The sequence below is a fragment of the Benincasa hispida genome, chromosome 11 (genome assembly GCF_009727055.1).
Source record: "Benincasa hispida cultivar B227 chromosome 11, ASM972705v1, whole genome shotgun sequence".
Lineage (NCBI taxonomy): Eukaryota > Viridiplantae > Streptophyta > Magnoliopsida > Cucurbitales > Cucurbitaceae > Benincasa > Benincasa hispida.
The window spans coordinates 71,728,998-71,753,868 of NC_052359.1; the positions used below are offsets into that span (position 1 = coordinate 71,728,998).

Genomic DNA, 24,871 nt, shown 5'->3' on the forward strand with positions numbered 1-24,871 from the left:
CGCCTCCTTCCTCGAAGAACCGCAACGTTTGCCCAGAACTTCTATGAACGACTCAAAACTTCAAACAAACTTTGAATAAAGACTCGATAACGATTATTAATGCCCAAAAAGCAAAGGCCTTTAATAAACATCGCAAATGTAAATGGATCTAAATCAAACCGAGGCTAATCAACCAGAAAACATCCATTAATCCGCACATCCACGGCAAATTTAACCATTAAATCAGTGTAAAAATGCACCCACCAAGAACATAAATGTCATTTCGCTGCAACATATGAAATCGGAGTATCAGAACCTAGCTCTGATACCAATTGAAGGAATTTTTACCAAAGAATTCCATGAGCACATTTGGACCACTCCGATCTCACCGTGACCGAAATACATATTATACATTCATACGCACAGTTATGCAAACAAATCTTAATTAACGACAAGCTATGAACAACAAAATAACAAGGGAATGAGTTGCCATACCAGTTGAAAATAGTCTTCAAACTTTGGAACTCAACACAGCGGAACCCTCCACGCGATCTACCAATGTCCAGTAGCAGCGACAACAATAGTAGCACGAATAACCGCATGAACACGAACGTCGCGGGAACGACACCACCAAAAAAGAGCCCCAGGTATTCCCAGAGTGAGAACCCAAAGCGTGATCTTTGGTGAATTTGGTAGAGGAAGGAGAAAGCACATATCGTGTAGGCGATAAGCAAATGGGAGGGAAAAAGGCGTTATCGCATAGCACGATGCTTATCGTTTAGGAGAAGCTACACGATCATGTAGATTTTATTGAACGATCGTTTAGGAAAAGGTATACGATCGTTTAGCAAAATCGGCACACACTACGATCGTTTAGATAAGCTATGTGATCGTGTAGGAATTAGTGTGTGATCGTTTAGGCACGAGGTGGACAATCGTTTAGACGCAGAGCAACGATCGTATAGACTCTCAATTTTCTTAAGCAATCGTTTTCTTTTCACCAGTGCAATCTATCTAATTTCTCTTCAGGCGAAGATTGAACGATTCAAAAAATGAAAACAATTTTCATTTTAATTCATCGGTTACAATAACCAACTCATTCCCACTAACCCACTTCCAAACGTGATTTTTGGATTAATTATCATAACCAATTAATTAAAAATAAATATAATCATATTATATTTTTATCCTATAGTTTGATATCACATATCTACTATAATATTTTCTCCTCTACTTGATATAAATCATATTTATATCTAATTTTCTCAAAAATAATGTATCTCATACATTTAGCCAATTATATCATATATAATTAACCAGTCCAATTATATCATATATAATCGAACTTCCTCTTGTCAATTTGAACATTTCAAATTAACTCAAACACTGGTTCTCGACTTTATCCAAGCTACCCAGGGGACCTAATGGACCTGTGGGTCGAAGCTTCAACGGTTCGTGAATAGCTGACTAAACTCTTTAGCCACAAGATCCACCATTCGTTAACTATCAGACATTCCACTAAAGACCAACAGTTGAACTCTTCTTACCACAGATATATTTTTGTGTCCATCGGATATAACCAATCATGAGTACAATGACCCTTTATAGATACTCGTAAGTACAGTTGAGCCAAATTACCGTTTTGCCCCTGTAGTTACATCTCACTTCTTAAGTACCACTGATTCTTCTAATGAATAATACAACATAGTCCAACTATGTATGAACACCTCTCGGGCCAAGAGAAGGTGTGTGGCACCACATTGTTCAAGTCTTAGAATTAGCCCTTAAGGGGACTATCTATCTACTTACCCCTGCCTCGGGGAAGGAGTGAATTCCATCTTGTGTAGCTGAGTTCCCAGCTCCCAAATCAGACGAATCCCCAAAATGGTAGGTTTGAATCGGCGACCTGGCCACTCGTACCCATATAAATCAAAGGACCGCCCTCAATGGTAGGAGTTCCTAACTCACTCAGAATTGAGGTCATGTTACCTGTGGTCATCGTAGTGAAGTGAAGTCTCTATCATGAACGGTGTTATATAACGAGACGTTAACACTTCGTGGTCAGGTCTTATACAAACTCTTTGTATAGAACGCCCCCGCTCGCATGTCCTCAACACAAATGATCTAAATCAGATCATCTGTGACAAGTCACAACACTTGTGACCATTCCACAAAGCGGGTAGCATCCGTAGCGTTACCGGGATAAGGTTTCCCTTTTATATCCATATACTACAGACCATTTTGGTTATTACTCAAAACTTGATCCACTTGTATGTCACCACATACATGCTTAAGTCACATACAGATAACCAGAGATTTTATGTTTATTAGTTTCTGGTAAAGCAAATAAAACAAGCAACTGAGAAAAAAAAAATACAAGATGTGAAGTAAATATCATATATTAACAACACAAGCATTCATACAAACTATTTATAAAGTACAGGACACGAGACTTTAGGGCATCAACCCCAACATTATGGTCATTTTAGTGAAATGTAAGTCTCAATTATCAACGATGTTATATAAAGAGACTAATCATCTTGTGGTCCAGTCTTATACAAACTCTTTGGATAGGATACCCCCACTCGCATGTCACCACATGAATGGCCAGGATCAGACCATTTATAGCACTTTACAACACTTGTAACATCTACAAAGTGGGTCATATCCATAGTGTCACCAGGATAAGGTATCCCTCATTTATCCTTATACTACAGACCATTTAGGTTATTACTTAAGGCATGATCTACTTGTATGTGTCACATACATACTTAAGTTACATGAAATAACTAAAGATCTTAGTTTATTGGATTTGAGTAAATGCTTATAAAATAACTTTGATTTTACTAATAACAATGTGTACTAAATGTTTACAAACTATGAGACCACTGGGAGAATTAGGACACCAAACCCAACATTTAAGTAATAACCTAAATGGTCTGTAGTATATGGATAAGGTTGGGTGCCTTATCCTGGTAATACTACTGATATGACTCGCTTTATAGTTGTTACAATTGTTGTAAAGTACTAAAAATGATCTTATCCTGATCATTCTTGTGGAGACATGTGAGCGGAGGTATCTTATATAAAAGAGTTTGTATAAAGACCGGACCACGAAATATTAAGTCTCTATTTGTAACATCGTTGCAAGAAGAGACTTACATTTCACCAGGATGACTATAGGTGATTTGACCTTAATCTTGAGTGAGTTGTGAATTCTTACCTATGAGGGCGATTCTTTGATTATTTGTATGGATGAGAATGGCCAGATTTTCTGACTCAATAAGCCAACCATTTTGGGGATTCATCTAATTGGGGAGTTGGGAACACAGCTACACAAGAAAGAATTCACTGTTTCCCTACAGTTAGAGTGAGAAGATAAATTGCCCCTTTAAAGACTGATTTCAGGGCTTAAACAATGAGGCGCCTCACCCTCTCCTAACTCGAGAGGGGTTCGATCATAGTTGGACTATGACTAATTGTTCATTAGAGGGATCAGTGGTACTTAAGAAGTTAGATGTAACCACAAGCATAAAATGGTAATTTAACCCAGCTGTACTTACGAGCAATTTGTGAAGGGACAACGCACTGTTGATTAGTTATATCCAATAGACACATAAATATATCTATAATGTGAAGAGTTCAGTTGTCGGTCTTTAATGGAGTGATAGGTAGTTAATGAATGTTGATTAATTTGATTAAAAGAGTTTAATCTATTAATCCCGTATCATTTGAGCTTCAATCTATAAGTCATAAGGTTCCCTCGTTAGCTCAATGAGAACTTATGGGAATCAAAATAATTTTGGTGTGGTTTGAATTGTTCAAATTAATTAAAGGAAATTAATTGTATAAGGTACAGTTAAATAATGTATATTGATACATTATATAACATAATGTATGTTGATACATTTTTATGAGTAAAATAAATATTTGAATATGATTCAAATATTAATTATATGAATATGATTCATATAAAAACTATATGTTAAAATTTAATATGAATATATGAAAGAAATAAATGTTTGAATATGATTCAAATATTAATTATATGAATATGATTCATATAGGAACTATATGTTAAAATTAATATGAATATGATTCAATTTAAATTTATATATTTTATTGAGAGATGTTATAATTTGAATATGATTCCTACCGACGTGCCAATTTGTTCGCACAAGGTTTCCGGAGAAACTTGTTTCGTGGAGTTGAACTTGATTTTTGTATTAATTTCAGTATAATGAGTATAATCTCTAATACATAATCCTTTGATGTTTTCAAAATAAACTATAATCTTTAAGCTGGTTGATCTTCTTGGATGATTGACTTTTTTAGCCTTTTGATCTTCTTGAATGATCGACCTTTGGGCTGAATGATCTTTTCGGATGATCGGCCTTCTGGGCTTATTGATTTTCTTGGATGATTGGCCTTTGGACTTAATGATCTTCTTGGATGATCAGTGTTCGCACGAGGCTTTTAAAGAAACATATTTCGTGGCGTTAAACTTATGTTGATGTAGATTTGATGCAGATGTGGTTCAATCTCTAGTACTTGCTCCTTTGATTCCCTCTCGGTTGAATGTGTACACTTAATGTATGGAAGCGGAGTTTATGGATGTTCTTGAAGTTGGAGTCTTGGAAGAATGCTTGTATCTCCGAAGGACTTTTCAAGTGTAGTCAGCTTCAGAAGTCAAGAAGTCTTCTGATTGTAGAGAATTCTTTTTGGGCTCTCTGGAGTCTAAAATTTGTGACCTCCACAAATGAAGAGAACTCCTTTATTTATAGAGTTCTCGGGTGGACTTTGTGGGCTTGGGCTCGGTTGGTCCATGGACTTGGCCCTTGGACCGAACTAATTGGATTTGGGCCTTATTTGACATTTGGGTCAAATTAAGCCTATTTTTGGCTCAATTGAACTTTAGCCCAAATAATAATATGACCAAATTAATTTTATTCAATCCAACGGTCAAGAAAGAAACATGTGGCATCATCGGAATACGACAATTTATGTCTTTAACTTCAATTTAGGGCACATGTCAACTTCTCTCAAATTCAATTATTTGGAAATTTGTCATAGTTTAGTAAATGACATGACAATTTGCGATTGATCCAAAATTTCTCATTCAACACACATATAATAGCTAAGATTATTAATAATTTTAGAAATATATTATAAAAAAATAAAATAAAAAAATATTCGAGGCGAGGATCCCCTTCCCATCCCTACTCTCCTGGTTTGACCCTCGAACTTGGTTGAATCAGAGATTCTCCGAAAATTCTTATGACAATGGCAGAAAATGTTAGCATAAATATAATAAATCAATAAATAGCACCGAAGAAAATTGATTATCAAATTTATTGTGTTTGCTAAATTTTTTTAGCTTGTAGTAGTTGCATCAAGTCCACAATTACACAACCTTATTTTTATCAATAGTTTTCTCTCAACCCTATTTTGTCATCAATTATTAAAATAACATTATTTTAAAAAGAAATCGAGAGAACATGGAAAGAGAGAGGAGATAATTTCCTTAATTTATTTTTCTAATTTTAAAATGGCATATAATTATTTAAAATAATAAAAAAATATTTTAGGGATATTTTAAACCTATTTTTTTTAAAACTCGGTAAATAAAAAAGTACATTACAAAAATTTAGAGACCACGGACACTTATTTTAAAAATTTTAAAGATTAAAAAGGTACATTTTTAAAATTTAAGGACAAGATTCACTTATTTTTTAAAATTCAAGGATTAAAAAGAATAATTTAATCTTTCTAAACAAATAGAACAAAAATAAGTAGAAGTCATTGTGGTACCACAATCATAGCTATCCAAAACTGCTTACTGTGGACTCTGTTGTGTCTGTCACAGTTGAATAATGTTTTGAAAGATGGTCTATTATATATATCTTAAAACAATAATATTTAATTACATAGCTCTGGTGTGTGTGTTTGTATGTATTGAAAATTGTCTTGGTTCATTTGCAATCAAATATATTTTCTTTGAAAATTTCATCAATTTGCGTGAAGTTTTCGAGAAAATGTATTTCATGCAACTTGTGTTTAAGTTGATTTGATGCGGAGGTAATTTGATCTTTTGTACTTGATCATCTGATTTTCTCTCAATTGAATGCGTACGCTTGATTGGAAAAAGATTATTTGTATCTTCAAAGAAGGAGTTAGGGAGTATTCGGATTGTTGAGAGAATTCTCTCTACACTCTCTAGAGCGAAATTTTGTAACCCTTCAAATAAAGGACAACTTTTTTATTTATAGAGTCCGAAGTGGGTTTTATAGATTTAGAATTAGTTGGTCCATAAACTTGGCCCTTCGATCCAATTAATTGAATTTGGGCCTTAACGGGCATTTGGACCAAATCAAACCCAGTTTTGGCTCAAATGGACTTTAACCCAAATTTCAATATTTAATTGGACCAAAATAGTTAATTTGATCCAATGGTCAAGATGACAACACATAACGACCGGCCATTTTTTGTCTTCAATTTCAATCTTGGATACATGTCAATTTTTTAATCAATCCCAAATTTGATGATTTATAATCTCGTCATTAATTTGATAAGTGATGTAAGATTAGTTGGAAATTTCTCATTCATGGCTTAAAAGAAAATTAATTATATTAGGACCACAATTCTATTTTTCAAATCATTCAATTATGTGGTCAGTCAAACCAAGACAAAAATTAAACAACAATAATAATTAGGCCCTTCTTGTTTTTCTTTCTTTTTATTGTATATTTTTCTCTTAGTTTTCCTGATTTTGACCACACACCCACTCCCTTGTCCGAATAATCTCCGAGTTCTATCACACACTGTGATTTTACAGGTAAAAAGAAGACTTTACAATATATATATAACTGTAGGTTATTAGATTTTCATGAGCTTCCATCTAAATTTGAAGAAAAATTAAAACACAAGATTAATATTACATGTATAAGTCTAGTCCATATGGTAATAAATATAAATAGACAAAGTTCTTCTAAAAACAGGCGTATTTCGAAAACCTTTTGAGTCCGATTGAAAATTTCATTGATGTAACACAATTAATTCTTTAATTATAAGTATAAGACTATTCGTTCATAAATATACTTATAAATTTTCAAATAAGAGACATTCGTGTTTCTCATTGGATCAAATTGAAATTATTTAACTGATATTGGGTCAATCATATTACAAGACTAATTAAAAATGTATATCATATTAAATTAAATAATAATAATAATAATAAGTTGCATCCCTCAATTAATGTTTTTTTTAAATATATAAATAAATTAAACTTAGTAGATATACATGTATTCATGTGATTGATTTTGTCCCCAACTTTTTGTTGTTTTTCTATATTTATCTCTCCAATTACTTTTAAATTGTTTCAATCAAAAGAAAATGTATACTATTTCACTGTATATAGATAAATAAGGTTTACTCTACAGAAAGGTACCATATCTTTTTTAAAATAGGCAATATGAGAAAAAAATCAAAAATATTTTTTTTTAAAAAAAAATAATAAATAAAGTAGGATTTTGAAATGTAGCAAACTAAAGATTAAGCAATTAGATATAAACTTGCCTCTTTTTCCCACTTGTTTATATATACATACAAGTGTTCAAATATTTTTTTCATATGTAACACCACTTTTTTTTTTTTCTTTTTTCATGGAGAAATATATTTTTTATTCTTGATTTGGGTCTAGTTTTGATTTGGTTTCAAATTTTCAAATTGGTACCATTTTACTTCTTAAGTTTTGAGTTTGATTAAAAGTTAGTCTCTAAATTTCAAAATGTTACAATTCTATTTTTGAGGATTTGAATTTTGTTTCAACTTGTTCTCTATGTTTCAAAACGTGCAATTCTAATCTTGTTTTTTCTCTAAATAATCACGTTTTATGTTTGTGTATTAATTAATTTAACGACTAAAATGGTAACATTTTGAAACTTAAGGATCAAATAAAAGCTAGTTAGACCTAAAATTTAGAAATCAAAATTTCGTTCTTTTCTTCTTTCTTTTTTTTGGCTTTTAATGCTTAAAAAAATTAAACCTAGAGCAATTGAGTTATATTGAGCTGTTATTATTCCTATATATTTATATGAATATTGAATGTAGAAAACCAAAAATGATTATTACACAACACACCATGAAGGCCATAACGGCCATCTTTGACAACACCACCTCTACCTCTCAATTTTGGTGCTTCTGGTTCATCATTGCCTTCCTCCTCCATCTCTTCCTCAAAAAACATCTCCCAAAACCTAAACCCTCATCTCTGGGTGGTCCCACGCCGCCCCCGAGCCCACCGGCCCTCCCTCTCATCGGTCACCTCCACCTCCTCACCCCTGTTCTCGTCACCTCCTTCCAAGCCCTAGCTCGTCGTTATGGTCCCCTCATCGAGCTCCGACTGGGCGCATCAAAGTGTGTCGTTGTCTCAAACGCTGCAGTTGCCAAAGAGATCCTAAAAACTCACGAACACAACTTCCTCTCCCGACCGGAGTTCGGCGCTTCCGAGTATTTCATTTATCGAGGGTCGAGATTTGTCATGGCCCAATACGGACCCTATTGGCGATTCATGAAGAAGCTAACCATGACACGGCTTCTGTCGCCGCCGCAGCTAGCGGTCTCGACCGCTATCCGCAGCGACGAGATAGCGAAACTCATGGAAAGAATAGAGGGAAATTCAAGAGAAAATAAGCCCATAGATATGAGATTGGAGTTTACTACTTTGACAAACAATATCATATCAAGGATGGTTTTGAGCACAAGGTGTTGTGGAGGAAAAGATGAGGCTCAAGAGATTAAGGATTTGGCTTGGAGGATTAATATGCTGGCTGGGAAATTGAGTTTGGGGGATATTTTGGGACCTTTGAAAGTGTTTGATTTCTCTGGAAATGGAAAAAAGTTTGTGAAAACTTTGAAGAGATTTGATGAGTTGGTAGAGAAGATAATGAAGGAACATGAAGCTGCCAATAATGGTGATGGGGATGAAGAAAGAAGAAGAGACTTGTTGGATATCTTGCTAGAAATTTACAAAGATCCAAATGCTGAGATGAAGATAACCAAAAACGATATCAAATCGTTCTTGCTTGTGAGTTTTTTTTTTTTTTTTTTTGGTTCTGCATTTTTTATTTATTGTCTAAGTGATTTTTAAAATCAAAGAAATTAAAATATTTATAGAGATATAGTTATAGGAAGAATATTAATTGTAGAAAAAGAAATAAAAATTAGAGATGGTAATAATTAAGAGAGAAAAGTAAGAAAGGGATAGAAGTGAAAATTACAAAGAGAAAAAAATTGTTGAAAAGGATAAGAAAGATATTATTGTTAGGAAAAGAAATATGTGAGTTAAGAGAATTTTTTAGGTAAAAAAGGTTGGGAGAAAATATTGATTTTTTTTTTTTTTTTTTTTTTTTTGGTGAAAGAGATATGAAAAAATTGAGAAAAGAAATTTATTTTACTTTTTTTCTTAATAACTTTTAAAAAATTATGCTTACACTTTTGAAAACATTATTAAAAAATTAAAACTCAAAACTGAATTAAGTAGGTTCCGATTAATTATTATCCTTTGGTTTATTAGAATTTTAATCTTAAAATTCTTAAACTTGTAAATACTATTTTTAAGCCATCAAATTTATTGTCTTGTTATCCAATTTATATTCATGCTTAAAAAAAAAAGTTAAACTTAAAATTTGAAAACTAAAAAAAATGTAATTTTCATTTTTATAATTTATCTAAACTGTATTTTTCTTGAGAGAGCGAAAAATCATACCAGAAAACTTTGAAAGAAACTAGAATAAGTTTTAAAAAATAAAAAAGAAAACATAATCGAGTAGAGCTTATCAAACAATTTTCTCAAAAATAAAATATTTATCAAATAAAACTACTTCTATTTGTTGATATTTTTCCATAGTACCTATTTTCCTTATTCACACTAAGAATTTTCTCGGAAAAATTTTCACAAATAGAAAATATCAAAAAAAAAATACTGACAAATATTAGTAGATTTTTATTAGTATTTATCGCAGAGTATCAATGATAGACTTCTATTAGTTTCTATAACTGATATATACTGATAGACTTTTATTAACGTCTATCAAAGAATATTAAAATTTACTTTTTTGTGTAAATAGTTTTTGTTATTTTTTATATTTGAAAATCTCCTTTATGTTATTAATCACAGTTAATTTTTAATGACACAAGCATGGCAAACAAAATAATAAAAGTTAGCATTTGTACTACAAAAGTTTCAATATCAAGTATCTATCACTGTATTTTTATCTATATTGATCACTTATATATCTAAATTCGAGTATAATTAACATTTTACAAGTTAATGATTGGATTTTTTAGCTTTGTAATCATTAAACTCAAAATTAATAATTAATAATAATTAATCATGAACATAACTTGACTAAGATATAAATTTTGTTATACTGTCAACTTTCAAAGTTCTATTCTCACCCATATATTATAAAAAAATTAAAAAATTAAAAAAAAAAAAAAGAAAAAAAGAAAAACCAATTAAGACATTAATATATAATCATCCTCCCTTTTGTCTGGGTAGGACCTTTTTATGGCAGGCACCGACACGACTGCGACGGCAATATTATGGGCAATGGGGGAGCTCCTAAATCGTCGGGAATCACTCCAAGAGCTAAGAAAAGAAATAACTTCAGTGATTGGAAACAAGAAGATGGTCGAAGAATCTGATCTCCCCAACCTCCCATATCTCCGAGCAGTGGTCAACGAAACGTTGCGTCTCCACCCGTCAGCGCCAATCATCATTAGGGAATGTCTAGATGACTGCAACATCAACGGCTTATTAATCAAGGCCAAAACTCGGGTCTTGGTCAACGCATACGCCGTCATGAAAGACCCAGAGTCGTGGTCAGACCCCGACAAGTTCTTGCCAGAGAGGTTTCTGAAAGGCTCCCTCGACAATATCGGCACCCACCGGATGGAAATGAAAGGGCAAAATTTCCGGTACATTCCGTTTGGTAGTGGAAAGAGAGGCTGTCCTGGAGCTTCCCTTGCATTGCTAGTTTTTCCATGTGCAATTGCCACCATGGTGCAACGCTTTGATTGGAAGACAAGTGGGGACGGTAGCGGCAACATTGATTTGACTCCTGGGTCAGGATTTGCTGCAGAGATGGCCACGCCGCTCTTTTGTTATGCGAACCCCATTCATGGTAGTGATTAAGAAGACGACAATATTTATATTTTGTATTGCTCAGTATTAAACAAGTTTAAGTGCATTATGAATTTAAATGTTTTATGAAGTGCTTTGTATTAGATGAGGTAATTTGCTTTCTTTCTATTGGTACAAGCATATGATTGTATATATATACCAATAAATTCTCTTACCAAAAGTTTCTTCTGGGTGCTTTTTATTATTTTGATATCTTATGATAAAATGATTTTCTAAGGAATTTCCCAAGTTGTAGATTTTATCGGCACATAACTATTCCAATACTCTCTTAGGTCTTAGTTTTACGGAAATTTTGATTGATATATCGATAAAATTTTGTTTTCGATGGATATTTTAAAAAAAAATTATAAAAATCAAAAAAATCAAAAATAAATTTAAATGAGTAAATAAACATTTTATCACTTTTAAACAAGTTAGCATGTTTATTATTTATATTATATTTTTATTAGTGATATTTTGTTGTTTAATTATTATCTTTCGTGGATTTTTATATGATATAATTAAAATATTGATTTACTTCTCATGTATATATCAAACTCCATCGAAACGTGAAAATATCAATGGAAATATCAACATGTTGACAGAAATTTAATACTATATTTACAAGTAAGCATCTGATCTCGAGAGAAGAAAATTATATTTTGTTGGTATAGATACTACAACTCGATCTCTACTAATTAATTTCTTTTAAGTTGTGAAGTTTCACCACAAGTCAATCCAAATATAGTTCAATAGATAAAATGCATCTTATCATTGCAAAAATTAATAGTTCACTTTGTACCCAAATTTAATTATTTCATTATGATCCACAATTATTTGCAATAAATATATCATTTCTATTAAGAATTTGGGCAATCAAATTATATTGTTCTCTATTTTAAACTCTACTGTTAAAATGTTAAAATGGGAGTTTTGCTCAACAGTAATTGACATGCACTTCCTCTCTCCTCTTTTGAAATCGAAGGTTCAATCTTTCATTATATAATTATTGTACTTAAAAATAATAATTTAAACTTATGTGGATAGGTAGATAACCAATTCAAAGAGAAGTTTAATAAAAGTTATATAAGTTAGATAAGGAGAAAATTCATACGGTATATATGTGTGAAAATATAGTTTTTCTTAGGTACAAAATTTGTTTAATTAAACTATAATAATTTTTTTTAAAAAAAAAAAAAAACAAAAACAAAACTAGAGATAGTAGTAGTAGTAGATCTATTTAAAAAAAATGTTATATCATAAATATTTGGTATACATATATATATATTAATAAACGTCATTTTCTGAAATTTAATTAATTAAGTAGTGTCCAAACAATAATTGGATTGTTTAATAAATTACAAACCATTTGCATTAAGACAATAATCAAGTGTTAATACAATAGGATATCAAAACACATCATTAAAATTGATGGATAATGAATAATCATTTGGAATTTTGTATACTTGTTTGTTTGTACATTCGTATTTCCTTTAAAAGTTGGTGAAATTTCAAAATATTGGCTAAATTAATATTCACAACAATGGGATTATAAATATTTATACTTATTGTCATATTTAACTGCTCTATAATTATTTAATCGAAAAATATTTTTTCAATCAATATATATAACTCAATAATGGGAGGGACCATTGTTTCAAAATTAAATTAAATAAAATAAAAAATGGAGGGACCATGATATTAAATATATCATTAAAAGAAAATAGGTTTAAAATCTAATTTTTATATATATAGATACCGATTTTCGAAGGACGAGATCTCATGTTGAAAGAAGTTTTGGTAAAATGTCAACATCTATAAATATTTCCATAAAATCATGAAAATGAAAAACAACTATAGAAAATCTAAATTAACAAATATGCATTTCTCACCTTTTAAAATAAGTCTAAAATTCTTATCATTAATATTATATCTCTATTATTGAAATTTTGTAGATATTTATTTTATATTTCATTGAAGTTTTAGATTATAATGAAAATAGTTGTTTTCAAATATAGACAAATGAACCAAAATATTTATAAATATAGTAAAATTTTAATGTCTATTTGCGGAATAAACTACCATCTGTTCATAATAGACACAGATAGTAATCTATTACGGTTTATCATATATAGATTGATATTTTGTTATTATTTATAAATATTTTCAGCAGTATTATTATTTAAAATAATTTTCCTAACGAAAAAAATTCTAATCATTTTCATCCTTTATATCGAGATCTTGAACTCTAAAAAATTAATTTGAATAAATATTTATGGAGATCTTGTAAAAGCTTACTAATGTTTTAATTATCTTGTTGAACTAGTTAGAAAAAAAAAATCAAAACTATGCACAAAGAATGTTAGATTGCATATAATTGAAGAGATTCAAAATTTTTGGTAAAATGGTAAATTAGAAAACTTCAATTCTTAGATCATAAATACATCTAAAATCTTGGGGGGTGACTTAAAAGCAACTAGTTGTGAAATTGAATATATAACAACAAAACCCCTATTCCCATCATCATACAATTGTTTTCTCAACCACATATGGCTGATTTTTCAGACTACCTTCTTCTTTTCTCTCTCTTTTTAGCCTTCTTCCTCTTCATTCACGCCATCCTCTTCCGAACCCGAACGGAAAAGCTTCGTCGTCCACCGAGCCCACCGTCGTTGCCGGTGGTTGGCCACCTCCACCTCCTTGGTCGAATCCCTCACCAAGCCCTTCACAAATTGTCATGTCAATATGGACCATTAATACATCTCTTCTTTGGCTCTAAACCTTGTGTTATTGTCTCCAATTCAGAAATGGCTAAACAATTCCTCAAAACTAATGAATCCTCCTTTCTAAACCGACCCATTAGACTCAACATAAACTATCTCACTTATGGCTCTAAGGACTTCACTTTTGCACCATATGGACCCTATTGGAAGTTCTTGAAAAAATTGTGCATGACGGAGCTCCTCGGTGGTCGGACTCTCGACCTCCACCGCCCGATAAGAGACGACGAAATGAGGTTGTTTGTGCAAAGGATTCATGAGCAAGCTGTCATAGGGGCAATGGTTGATGTTGGAGCTGAGCTTTCAAGGTTTGTTTAAATCATTCCTCACTACGAATTTAAAGCAGCTAGATTATGGTTCATATTAAGATTCGATAATTTATAAAAGATAAACAGAAAATGTAAATAATACAGAATCAACACAAGGAGATTTAAGTGGTTCACTAACAATGTGTATTAACTACCTCTACAGACAGATGGAGAGAGCAGTTTTATTAATAGAGAAAAAAATATCAAATTATGGATCAATTAAAAACGCCTCTAGGGTTAGATAGAGTTTATATAACGCATTCCTTTAAGGCTCAGAGTGAGACCCCCCATATTCGATCGTTCAAAATGTCATCATATAACAGATTTTCATGAGACTCCAATAATATATAATTTATTCATAATACGCACATTCGTACATAATCCAATACTATTTTAAGTCACTGATTACTTCTTCAAACATTATTTTTCCTTTAAAAGAAGTTTGGACAATAAAAAAAAACAAGAATACATATACTTAGGACTTCAAACTCAAAAGTTTAAATGAATTGTTTACGATATGACAAGGTTGATGAACAACATAATATCGAGGATGGCATTGAGGAGAAGATCCTCGGAGAAGGAAGATGGATCGGAAGAGATCGGGAAGTTGGTGGGGGAGATGTGCGAGCTCGCCGGAGAACTTAACGTGGCGGATATGATTTGGTTCTGCAAGAGATTGGATCTACAAGGGTTTGGAAGAAGAGTAAGAGATGTGAGAAAGAGGTATGATATAATGATGGAGAAGATAATAAAGGAGCATGAAGAAGAGAGGAAGAGGAAGAAAGAAGATGGTAAAGATGATGGAGTTAAGGATTTGCTTGATATTTTACTGGACATTTATGAAGATAAAAGCTCAGAAATCAAACTCACAAGAGAGAATATTAAGGCTTTTGTTATGGTAAGTTACAAATTTTATTCTATTTAGTTTGTTATTCTGTAACGTTTTAAATACAATTTTAGACTTTGGTTTGTGTTTTTCTTAATATCTCTCTCACTTATTTTGATTAATAGAATATTAACTAATCTATTAAATATAACTATTAAATGATCTCACCATATCATCTAATTTCTCCTAATCTTATTTCATCATATATCATATCAAGTGCTTCTTTAATCAATTTTAACGGTGGTAACAAAAAATAATCCTAATATAATATCTAGAGACTTAAAAGACCTTTAGTAATCATTTCATTTTTTGTTTTCTTCTTTTAAAATTAAACATATTTCCTCCACATTTCTAATAACGTTTTGCATATTTCTTGAATACAATGATTGAATTTTTAGTTAAATTCTAAAATCAAAAATAAAATTTTAAAAGTTACTTTTTTTAATTTTCAAAATATAGTTTGTTTTTTAGATTACAGGGAAAAATTGGATAATAAAGGAAAAAATTTTAAGGTAAAAGTAGAGTATATAAACTTAATTTAAAAAAAAAAAAAAATCAAAAACCAAAAGTTAAATAGTTGCCAAATTCAACATAATTTTTCAAATGTTATCTTAAGGCTAAATAGTTTCGGTTATCAAAATTGTAGTTTTGCCCTTCATTATTTAATCAACTATTGGTTATTTCTTTTAGAAGAAATTGATGGTTTTGTTTAGTAATTTTGTCTTGATTTTTTTACTTTTAAAAAAATTAATTAATTGTTTGGAAAATATTAAAAAAATAATAAGTTAGTTCTTTTGGACATGATTTATCTCTTAATTTTAAAAGCTTACGTTACAAGATTACCACTTAAATCTTTTGTATATGTTTCAAAAATACTCTTTAAAGTGGAAACTCATTAGAATGTTTGATAAAATTTAAGATCTAGAGTGAGTGTGGCAGTGACCTTAAACTCTGTGTCAATGTCTGAGTTTCCTTTTTCCTCTTTAAGTCACCATACACACCATTTCGATTTTGTCTAACATATCCTAACAAATATTTACCCGACTACTTTTGAAATAATGTCTATGCAGGTCAATTCTAATATTGCAATTTTTTGAAAAAAAAAATGAGTATTTTTAAAATGAATGGGAAAGTTTTTTTCCCCCTAAGTTTTAAGATTGATTCAAATTTGAAGAAAATCATTGAAATTGTTAAGAAATTATTTGATCATATAAAATGTCTAATGGCAAATATGACCCTCTTGTCTTCATCGTCTTCAGAACATATTCGGCGCCGGAACTGAAACATCAGCGGCGGCGACAGAGTGGGCATTAGCAGAGCTAATCAACAACCCATCCGCCATGGCCAAAGCAACTCAAGAACTCGACTCCGTCACGCGCGAAAAACCCGTCTCCTTCACGAATCCGATCTCCCCAATCTCCCCTATCTCCAAGCCGTCGTCAAAGAGACCCTCCGCCTCCACCCCACGGCGCCGCTCATCGTCCGGGAGGCCACCGAGCCCTGCGCCGTCGCCGGCTACCACATTCCGGCCAAGACCCGCCTGCTCGTCAACGTCTGGGCCATAGCCCGCGACCCAGACCACTGGCCCGAACCAACCCGTTCAACCCGGATCGATTCTTGAACCGTCCGGCTGGTTCCGACCTTCAGAGCTTTGATCTTATGCCGTTTGGGAGCGGCCGCCGGAGCTGCCCCGGCGCCGCTCTGGCTCTGGTGGCGGTGCCGGCAGTTCTTGGGAGGTTGATTCAGTGCTTTGAGTGGAGGGTTGACGGCGGCAGCGGCGTTGATATGGAAGAAGGGCCTGGAATCTCTCTCCGACGAGCTCATTCCTTGGTTCTAGTCCCTGTGCCTAGGCTTCATCCTTTTCCTTCTATCTAAGGGAATGGATTCTGTTTTCACTTTTCTAGTTGTTGATTTCTCGTCATGTTTAAAATATCAATGTGGACAAAAATATCAAAGTCACAATTTTATCGAATTATCGACAAAATAAATATGAAGTATCATCTCAATATCACATATCAATTATTACAATTAATCTATGACAATGTATAATCATATCATTAATTTCTATTCTTGGACTCTCTTTTCCTAAAAAAATAGAACAATAGAAAAAAGTCATAACGAAAGATTTGACATATCACATGACACGGTAACATCCATTCATGAAGGGTGGTCTTCAATCATACTTTGAAAAGGATTGGTCCATTGAGTATGACAAACTTGTCGGCAACCGAATTACCACTTCGAAGACTAATTAGTGAGTCTTTAATGATAGAAAGCTAGCATATCATAATTAAATATTTAGATTTTGTTATAATAGAGTCTCGACTTTCAAGTAAATTCTTTGAAACAAAGAATTTGTCTCGACAAAGAAGGAAAAAAGTCCAACTTTCACCGTTACAATGATATCCCAAGAGAGCAGCAACCTCATAAACCTACCCCATATTGGACTTAATATGTATGAACAGTCATAGGTATATTGTTAATTATTAATCTTTTTTAGGTAATATATATATATATATATAGTTCTTTGAACATTACATACTTTTCTTAAAGTAAAATATCCAAAGCTTAGTTTTGATTTGTTGTAGATAATTGTTGGCAACTATTTTTTTTTTTAATAATAAAAAAAGGGAATCTAGCTATAATATGAAAACAAGCGTTTTAGAAAATTTTAGCTTTAGATAGGAAGAAGTTGGTTACAATGTTTGTAAATAATTAAATAATACTAATTTCTTGGATTTTTTTTTTTAAAGAAAGAAAGATTAACAAACTTATTTACAAATATAACAAAATTTCATATGATAGACCACGATAGACATCTATTAGTGTCGATGATAAATGTCTATCGTTGTCTATCATTGATAGACAGTAATATTTAATTATACTTGAAATTATTTTCAACAATTTTATTATTTAAAACAATTACCTTAATTTTTTTGCGTTTTAGATACAAAATAATTAAAGCTAAAATGAATCTATTCTTAAAAAAATGTTTTTGTTATAATTTTATCATTTTTTAAATAATTATCTAAAATGTTAATTTTCTTTGTCAATAATCAATATGAAGGGAAATTGTTTTCATTTAGAAAAAATCAATATGGTATTATTTTTTTAAAAAAAAAAAACATCAAAATTGTATTATTTTTAAAAAAAAAAAATGCATGCAATCAACTTATGGAAAAGCAAGAGACAGATTTGGTCGTGTGAGAGCCTAAATTTCCCACCATCTTGTTAGATTAGAAAAATATTAGAAAAAACACTTTTTTGTCCCTCAAGTTTCATTTAAATGATGGATATGGTTCCACCATTTAACCTTAGGACTATACCCCAATTAATTCTAATTAAAATAATTCCTATTAAAAATTTTAAAAATATAGGATAAATATCAATTTATACCTTTAAATTTTGATAATTGTATCAATTTAAACTTTAAACGGATAATTGTATCAATTTGAACCCTAAACTTTGAGAGTTGTATCAATTTTAACCTCAAACTAATATTTGTATCAAATCTAGACCCTAAACTTTCAAGAGTGTATCCATTTAAAATCTGAACTTTCATAAATGTATCAATTTAAACCCTCAACTTTTACAAGTGTATCCAAATAAAACATAATGAAGGGTTTAAATTGATATAAACTTCAAAGTTTAGGAGTAGAAATTAATATTTTTTTTAAAATATATAAATAAAAGAAACAACAATAATAATAATAATAATAAAAGAATTCTAAAAGCCTCAAAAGAATCTTGTGACAAATTGAAACCCTTGGATCCACACGTCTCCCTCAAGCCATCGAAGATAATGTTAAAACAAAAGGAAACCTTAGATATGAACCACCATAGTTAATGATTTTCCCCCCTTTTTTATAGAGATGATGAACCAAACAAACTTGCATTTCATGTCGCATTTTTAAATAAATATGAAAATAAGTTAGAACATAATTAGATAAATTTTTAAAAGATATATTTTTAGGCAATTAGAACACTTCAAAATGAATTTTTTTAAAAAAAAATCATCAATAATGGTCAATCTAACCTTTAAAATTTTAATTTTGTGTTTAATAAATTTTTAAATTTTAAAAGATGTTAGAATAGAGGAAGGACTTATTAATGTTAGGTTTAAAAAGGTTAAATAGACATGAAAAGAATGGTAGGCAAAGATTAGGGCTCATAGAAGGTCCCCTTAGTCCAATCAGACAAAAGGTACAGAAACACATCAATGATTGTTGCAGCAATAAAACCACCAATAAACACATGAAAAGGTAGGTTCAACTTCAATCAAATCCAACAACAAATAAATGCCCTTTCCTTATTTGGGATTTTAGTTCAAAATAACTCTAACCATATACTTTTTTAAAAAAATTATATCCTCTTCACTTTACAACAACATATTTCATTGATTATTCCAAACATATTTCCATTACAAATTTCTCCCTCTTTTTTTTTTTTTTCTTTCTTTTCCTATTGGAACCTTTTAACTTTGCTCTTGTTTTCACCTTTAAGATACCCTTTCTTCTCTACTGTTGTTATTCCTTAACAAAACACATATTTAAATGTATAATAAAAACAGTACTTCCTTCTTCCTTCATCTCACATCTTGTTCTTCTATCATTTTATTCTTTCTGTACAGAAAGCTTCTCACATTATCTGACTCGATACCGGCTTCTGCATATTCAGACACACGCAATTCGCTCTGTTGTCGCTTAACGTCTGCAAAAGAAGGGGAAAAAAACCATATTATAGCTCTTGTAAAATCTGTTTGATTTAGAGGAAATGCATGTTCTTCTTACCTTGAATTGTTTCTGAAGCTCTTTGATGTAGTCGACCGCTAAGTCCAACATGTCCGCCGTGTTCGTTTGCTGTAAGAAGATGAACATAAATGAGCTTTGAAGTGAGATTTGTATGTGGAAGGGAAGTTTGTATGTATATACCTTGTCCATATTTGGTACAAGATCTTGTAGCTTCCTCATACGTTCGCTGATCCGAGTTCGTCGCACCTATGAGTGAATTAATTCTATATATTAGTAATTTGCAGGGTAATTTAATGATTTTCTAGCTGACGAATAATATGTGAAAGTCGATATAGCTGGATGACGCTTCTCTCACCCGTTCTGCAATGCTGCGAGGATGAGTAGCGCAGCCTCGTTTCGCTCTAATTCTACAAGGAACCGCATCTTGGAGCTGCAACAACTTCTCAATGGAAGCTACATCGGTTGCGTTCTTGGGCAAGCTCAAATGGTGCGACAGCAAATGAACTCGGTTCCCGATCTCGCCATTCTAATCAACACCAAACGCCTCAATGTCAACATCATATATACACAAAAGAAAAGAAAACAACAACTAGATTATCATAATCTCAGCTAATCAATTGATCCATACCTGAGGACTACTAGAAAACAACTTCTTATTACTATCCGGATCGCGCTTTATGCTGGTAAAAGTCTCCGGAAACTGAGACGATTCATTCCAGGAAGCAAAGGGAAACCCAGATGGAGTAAAGAACTGAGTCTCTCCATTATTGCTATTTGCAAGCTTTTCATTCCCAACTACTTGTTCAGAGATCTGAGGAAACATCCCCAGAGAAGAAGGCAGCAAAGAAGAGAAGCTAATTTGAGAGGTCAATCTGTTAGATGATGGACTAACTTCCCCTCCATTGTTATTACCACTCAGTCTACTGAAATTTCCCCCACCAAAGCCTACAATTACACTCAACTCGATCAAAATCTAAACATAAAATCCCTTTCTACAAACAACATAACTCAACAATCCAGAGATATCAAGATCAAATCACATCAACAAGAAGCAATAGAAAACTCAAAAATTCTACATCAGTATATTGGATGAGCTCATCTATCAGATTAAACATGAAATGGAATGAAAAAAAATCCACAGGAAACGTTGACTTATGCCATTAATGCAACTTAGAATTTCTCAAAGTAATGTAGAAAAAGTAAAACAGAACAAGAGAGAGAAACATTCACCATTTTGATTGAGTTGAGAGAAAACCCCAGCAGGAGAGCTACTCTGACGAACAAGATTAGGACCTAAAAAACCAAGTGAGCTACACATTGAGGAGGAAGAAGAAGAACAAGAAGAGGAAGAGGAGGAGGAACAGTTGACGGCGGAGTTCAGCCGGGGATAATGCGGCGGCAGACCAGAAGTGTAGTTTCCGGCCACCGGAGATTCCGAATCATTACTATTACCACCGCCACCACGACTCCCAAATCTAGAAACTAACCGCTCTGATTCAGAGCCCTCGAAGGGATTCGAGCGCTTAGAATCAATCCCCTGAGCGAAATCTGCAAACAAAGAACTGGGAGCAGAGCGAAATCGAAGCAACGCCGAATTGGGTTGCTGAAAACTCTGGTGGGTATTCGAACCCATCAATAAAACAGAGCAAAACCCCCCAATCCAATCCCCCTTTTTCAGAACACTGGCAAAAAGGGGAAGTTCAGAGTAGTACAAGCTTTTTAAGGGGAAAAAAACGAGAACCCTCTTAATCCCACCTTTAGAAAATCAAGGAAAATCCTCTCACACTTTCAAGAACCAACGAAATGGGTCATGTCATCAGCTTAATTTGTAAGCAGAGTGGAGATAAGATCTTATAGAAGAAGCCACAGGAAGAAAGGGATTAAAAACGCACAATCCAGAAGGATAATGGAAAACCTACCCACAAGAGAAGTAAGTAATGAGAAGCCATGGAAGTGAAAAGACAGAGTATATGAGAAGAGATTAGACGAAGGAAAGAACTGAAGAATCAGCGGTCAAAGAAGAAGTAAATGGAAGAAAAAAACGAAAAGGAGGAAGAAGAAAGGAAAGGAAAATAAGATTGGATTTGTAAATCAATCTTGTTTTGGAATGAGAGAGATTGTACGGATAGAGAGAGAGAAAGAGAGATAAAGAGGGCAAATCGGGCATTCCTCAGTCGCGGCCTTTAGGATTTGCTTTTGCCTTTACAGAAGACGCCATTGATTTCCTCTGTTTTTCTTTTTTTCTTTGCTTTCTTTAATTACATTATAACGAAGATCGAGACAAAGCTTTGCTATTTTGGGGCGATATTTTGGGAACAGTCACGGCGCTGTTAACTTAGCGGAACCCATTTTCAGCATTGAATAATTTTTTTAAAAAACTATTTTTTCCCTTTGGAAATTTTTTTTTTTTTTTAAAAAAAAAGGCCCATGAAATTCTGTTTTGGAAAGTGGTAGGGACATGGACAAAGATACTCAACTTACGAGAAAAACTTTATTTATTACTATTTTTCTTTTACAATATAATTATTATATGTAGCTTAAGATTTTAATTTAACCATGAATTGTTTTGTTTATTTGATTTAATAATCGAATTCATTTATGCAAATTTATGTAGGTTTCTATTTTTAGATTAAAGTATGATTGTTTTTTTAAATAATATATAATTGAATTTAATTATTTATAAAAGGTCATACTTCATAGCTTAAGGTATGATTGTTTATAAATAATCAAATTCTATATTTATGTAGATTAAGGTTTCTATTTTTTTCTTAAACATTATTTTAGTTTTTTTTTTTTAGTTTAGAATAATTCTTTATGTCTTAATTAATTGTGTTATGTTTTAATGGTCAAATGAGAGCAATGCCTAATGAGAATGTACATATATTTAATAACTACTTAAAGTTATGTGTATCTAGTTCAACACAACTGAGTTGTGTAAGGCATCAATTACTTTTTCCTAAGATAAATGATCCAACGGTTGGATTTTAGTAAAATGTTAGAAATGCAGCTATTATATATCAGAAAAGTTCATGAAAGTCATGGGATCCAAACACTATAAAAGAAGTTTATGTCGTTTGTTTCAAATCATCTCGATTAGAAAACACTTTAAATTTAGATGTATTAACTCGAGTTAAATTCTCTCTATGTATTCTATAGTTTGAGAGTATGCTCTTGTAATTAGGATTGAGAGAAAAAAAATATTATTTTGATTAGAAAAATCATATAGTGAAATCTTTTATGGTCTATGGTTCATTCTTCAATTTGGAGTTTTTCCACATTAATTCTTGTGTTTTCTAATTTTATTATTTTTAATTGATTTTTTATTTTTATTTTTTTTGTTTATTTTTGTGATAGAAGCAGGAGGCTTTTTCCAATACCAATCTCAACTCATGAAATTTGTTGATCCAAATAGAATTATGCTCAAATTGACCGACTTATGAAATTGTTGCAATTAATCTCAAGTAAATGGCATGTTTGGAAAAATGTACAACTCGCCAATATGAGCGTAGCTCAATTGGTATAGTGTTTGAACTATCGACTTCGAGATTAGAGGTTTGATTCCCTCACCTCACTTTAGTCATAATACCTTTGAAAAAAAGAAAGAAAGAAAGAAAGAAAGAAAAATGTACAACTCCTCACATTTATTATAAGAATTATTATAGTTTAAATTAGTAAACTATAGGGATGGTTACAATTGAATACAAAATTTGAAATTCAAGAAAAATTAAGATCTATAATATTGATTACAAAAGTTTGTTTTAAATTCAATAACAAAAATATTGACCATGTGAAGCATAAATTATATTTCATGTTTTTCATATGTTTGAAAATAGGGTTTATTATTCACAAGTAACTTGTACTCTTTAATTAGTAGCAATAGAGGTTTTGATTAGGTTTAAATCAAACTTTAACTGTCTTATAAAAGTCAAATTCAAACTAAAGGTTAAGCATTGGAGACTAAAAATTGTACTTTTTACATAGAAATCGTGAGGTTGTTTGGTTTAAAGTTTTATTGAAAATTCATAGATAAAACTTGTTTGGAAAATTATAAAAAGTCTTTGATTTTCAAAGATAAAAGGTTTGGTTGTCATTTGAAAATAAAATGGTCATTTTTTCTTGCTCTCTCATTCGATTCTACTCAAACAACTTCTCGTCAATATTATAAATATCTTAAAGAATGTGTTTTTTTTTTAATTTCAAAATAGATGGTAATTTTATGTATTTTATCACCAAAAGGACATATCTATTGAATAAAGGTAGGTTGATTTGAAAAAATGTGGTAAATAAGAAGCAAATAAAAGTGGAAACTACGCAAACAAAATGAAAAGCAATCAAATGTAAAACCACTAAACTATGGTTTTCAACGGTAAAGACATCTACTCAAATATTATGATGACCTATTAAAGATTGAGAGAAATTGTCAGTTTTGACCCAAAAATTTTTTTCCCATTCAAAAGTAACCTCGTCTTTAAAATCTACTTCTTTTAAACCCCTTTTCCAACGTTTTAGACTTTAGGTGGGGGGACCCACCACGTAAAAAGATAGTTTTACCCCTGAATAAATGGTTATTTCAAAAAGTTAAATCAAATCTCATCTTCCCCTGGACATCTCTTCATCTTCTCGTGGAAGTTAGGGTTTATTCTTCTTCTTCTCATTGAATTGTCTTTACCATTGTTGGACTCTCTTCTCGCAAAGACTCCCCTACCTCCATAAAAAAGACCAATCTTTTTGTCTTCCGTTACCCCTTCGCCCCATTTGTATTTTGACAAAAGGTACCTTTTCCATTTGTTTTCTTTCTAAATGTATCGATTCTATTGTTTATAGCGAGAGTGTGTGTGATTTTTAGTAGGAATGTGTAGTGAAAAACACAAAACCCTTTTTTTTTTATCATCCTTTGAACTTTAACGAACTTAAAAGAACCTGTAAAATATATGAAGTAAGGGTTATATGTTTGTCTGGGTTTGATTTGGCATTTTTTTGGG

General features: G+C 31.7%; 3 protein-coding genes across 3 annotated transcripts; 2 read left to right on the forward strand and 1 right to left on the reverse strand.

Moving 5' to 3' along the window:
• Positions 1-8,071: 8,071 nt before the first annotated feature.
• Positions 8,072-11,347, forward strand: LOC120091524 (3,9-dihydroxypterocarpan 6A-monooxygenase). Its single transcript, XM_039049601.1, has 2 exons — positions 8,072-9,064; positions 10,541-11,347. The coding sequence occupies exons 1-2, from the start codon at positions 8,072-8,074 to the stop codon at positions 11,174-11,176; spliced, it is 1,629 nt and encodes a 542-aa protein (XP_038905529.1). The 3' UTR covers positions 11,177-11,347.
• Positions 11,348-13,650: 2,303 nt separating this feature from the next.
• On the forward strand, positions 13,651-17,138 carry LOC120091350 (3,9-dihydroxypterocarpan 6A-monooxygenase-like). Its single transcript, XM_039049349.1, is given in 5 exon segments — positions 13,651-14,252; positions 14,778-15,150; positions 16,398-16,523; positions 16,526-16,730; positions 16,733-17,138. Coding segments are annotated over 5 exon segments (1,524 nt in total). The 5' UTR covers positions 13,651-13,713; the 3' UTR covers positions 17,014-17,138.
• Positions 17,139-19,450: 2,312 nt separating this feature from the next.
• On the reverse strand, positions 19,451-22,171 carry LOC120092160 (transcription factor bHLH130). Its single transcript, XM_039050388.1, has 6 exons — positions 21,120-22,171; positions 20,518-20,834; positions 20,245-20,415; positions 20,070-20,135; positions 19,929-19,997; positions 19,451-19,848 (listed from the first exon to the last, which is right to left on the reverse strand). The coding sequence occupies exons 1-6, from the start codon at positions 21,520-21,522 to the stop codon at positions 19,777-19,779; spliced, it is 1,098 nt and encodes a 365-aa protein (XP_038906316.1). The 5' UTR covers positions 21,523-22,171; the 3' UTR covers positions 19,451-19,776.
• Positions 22,172-24,871: the final 2,700 nt, after the last annotated feature.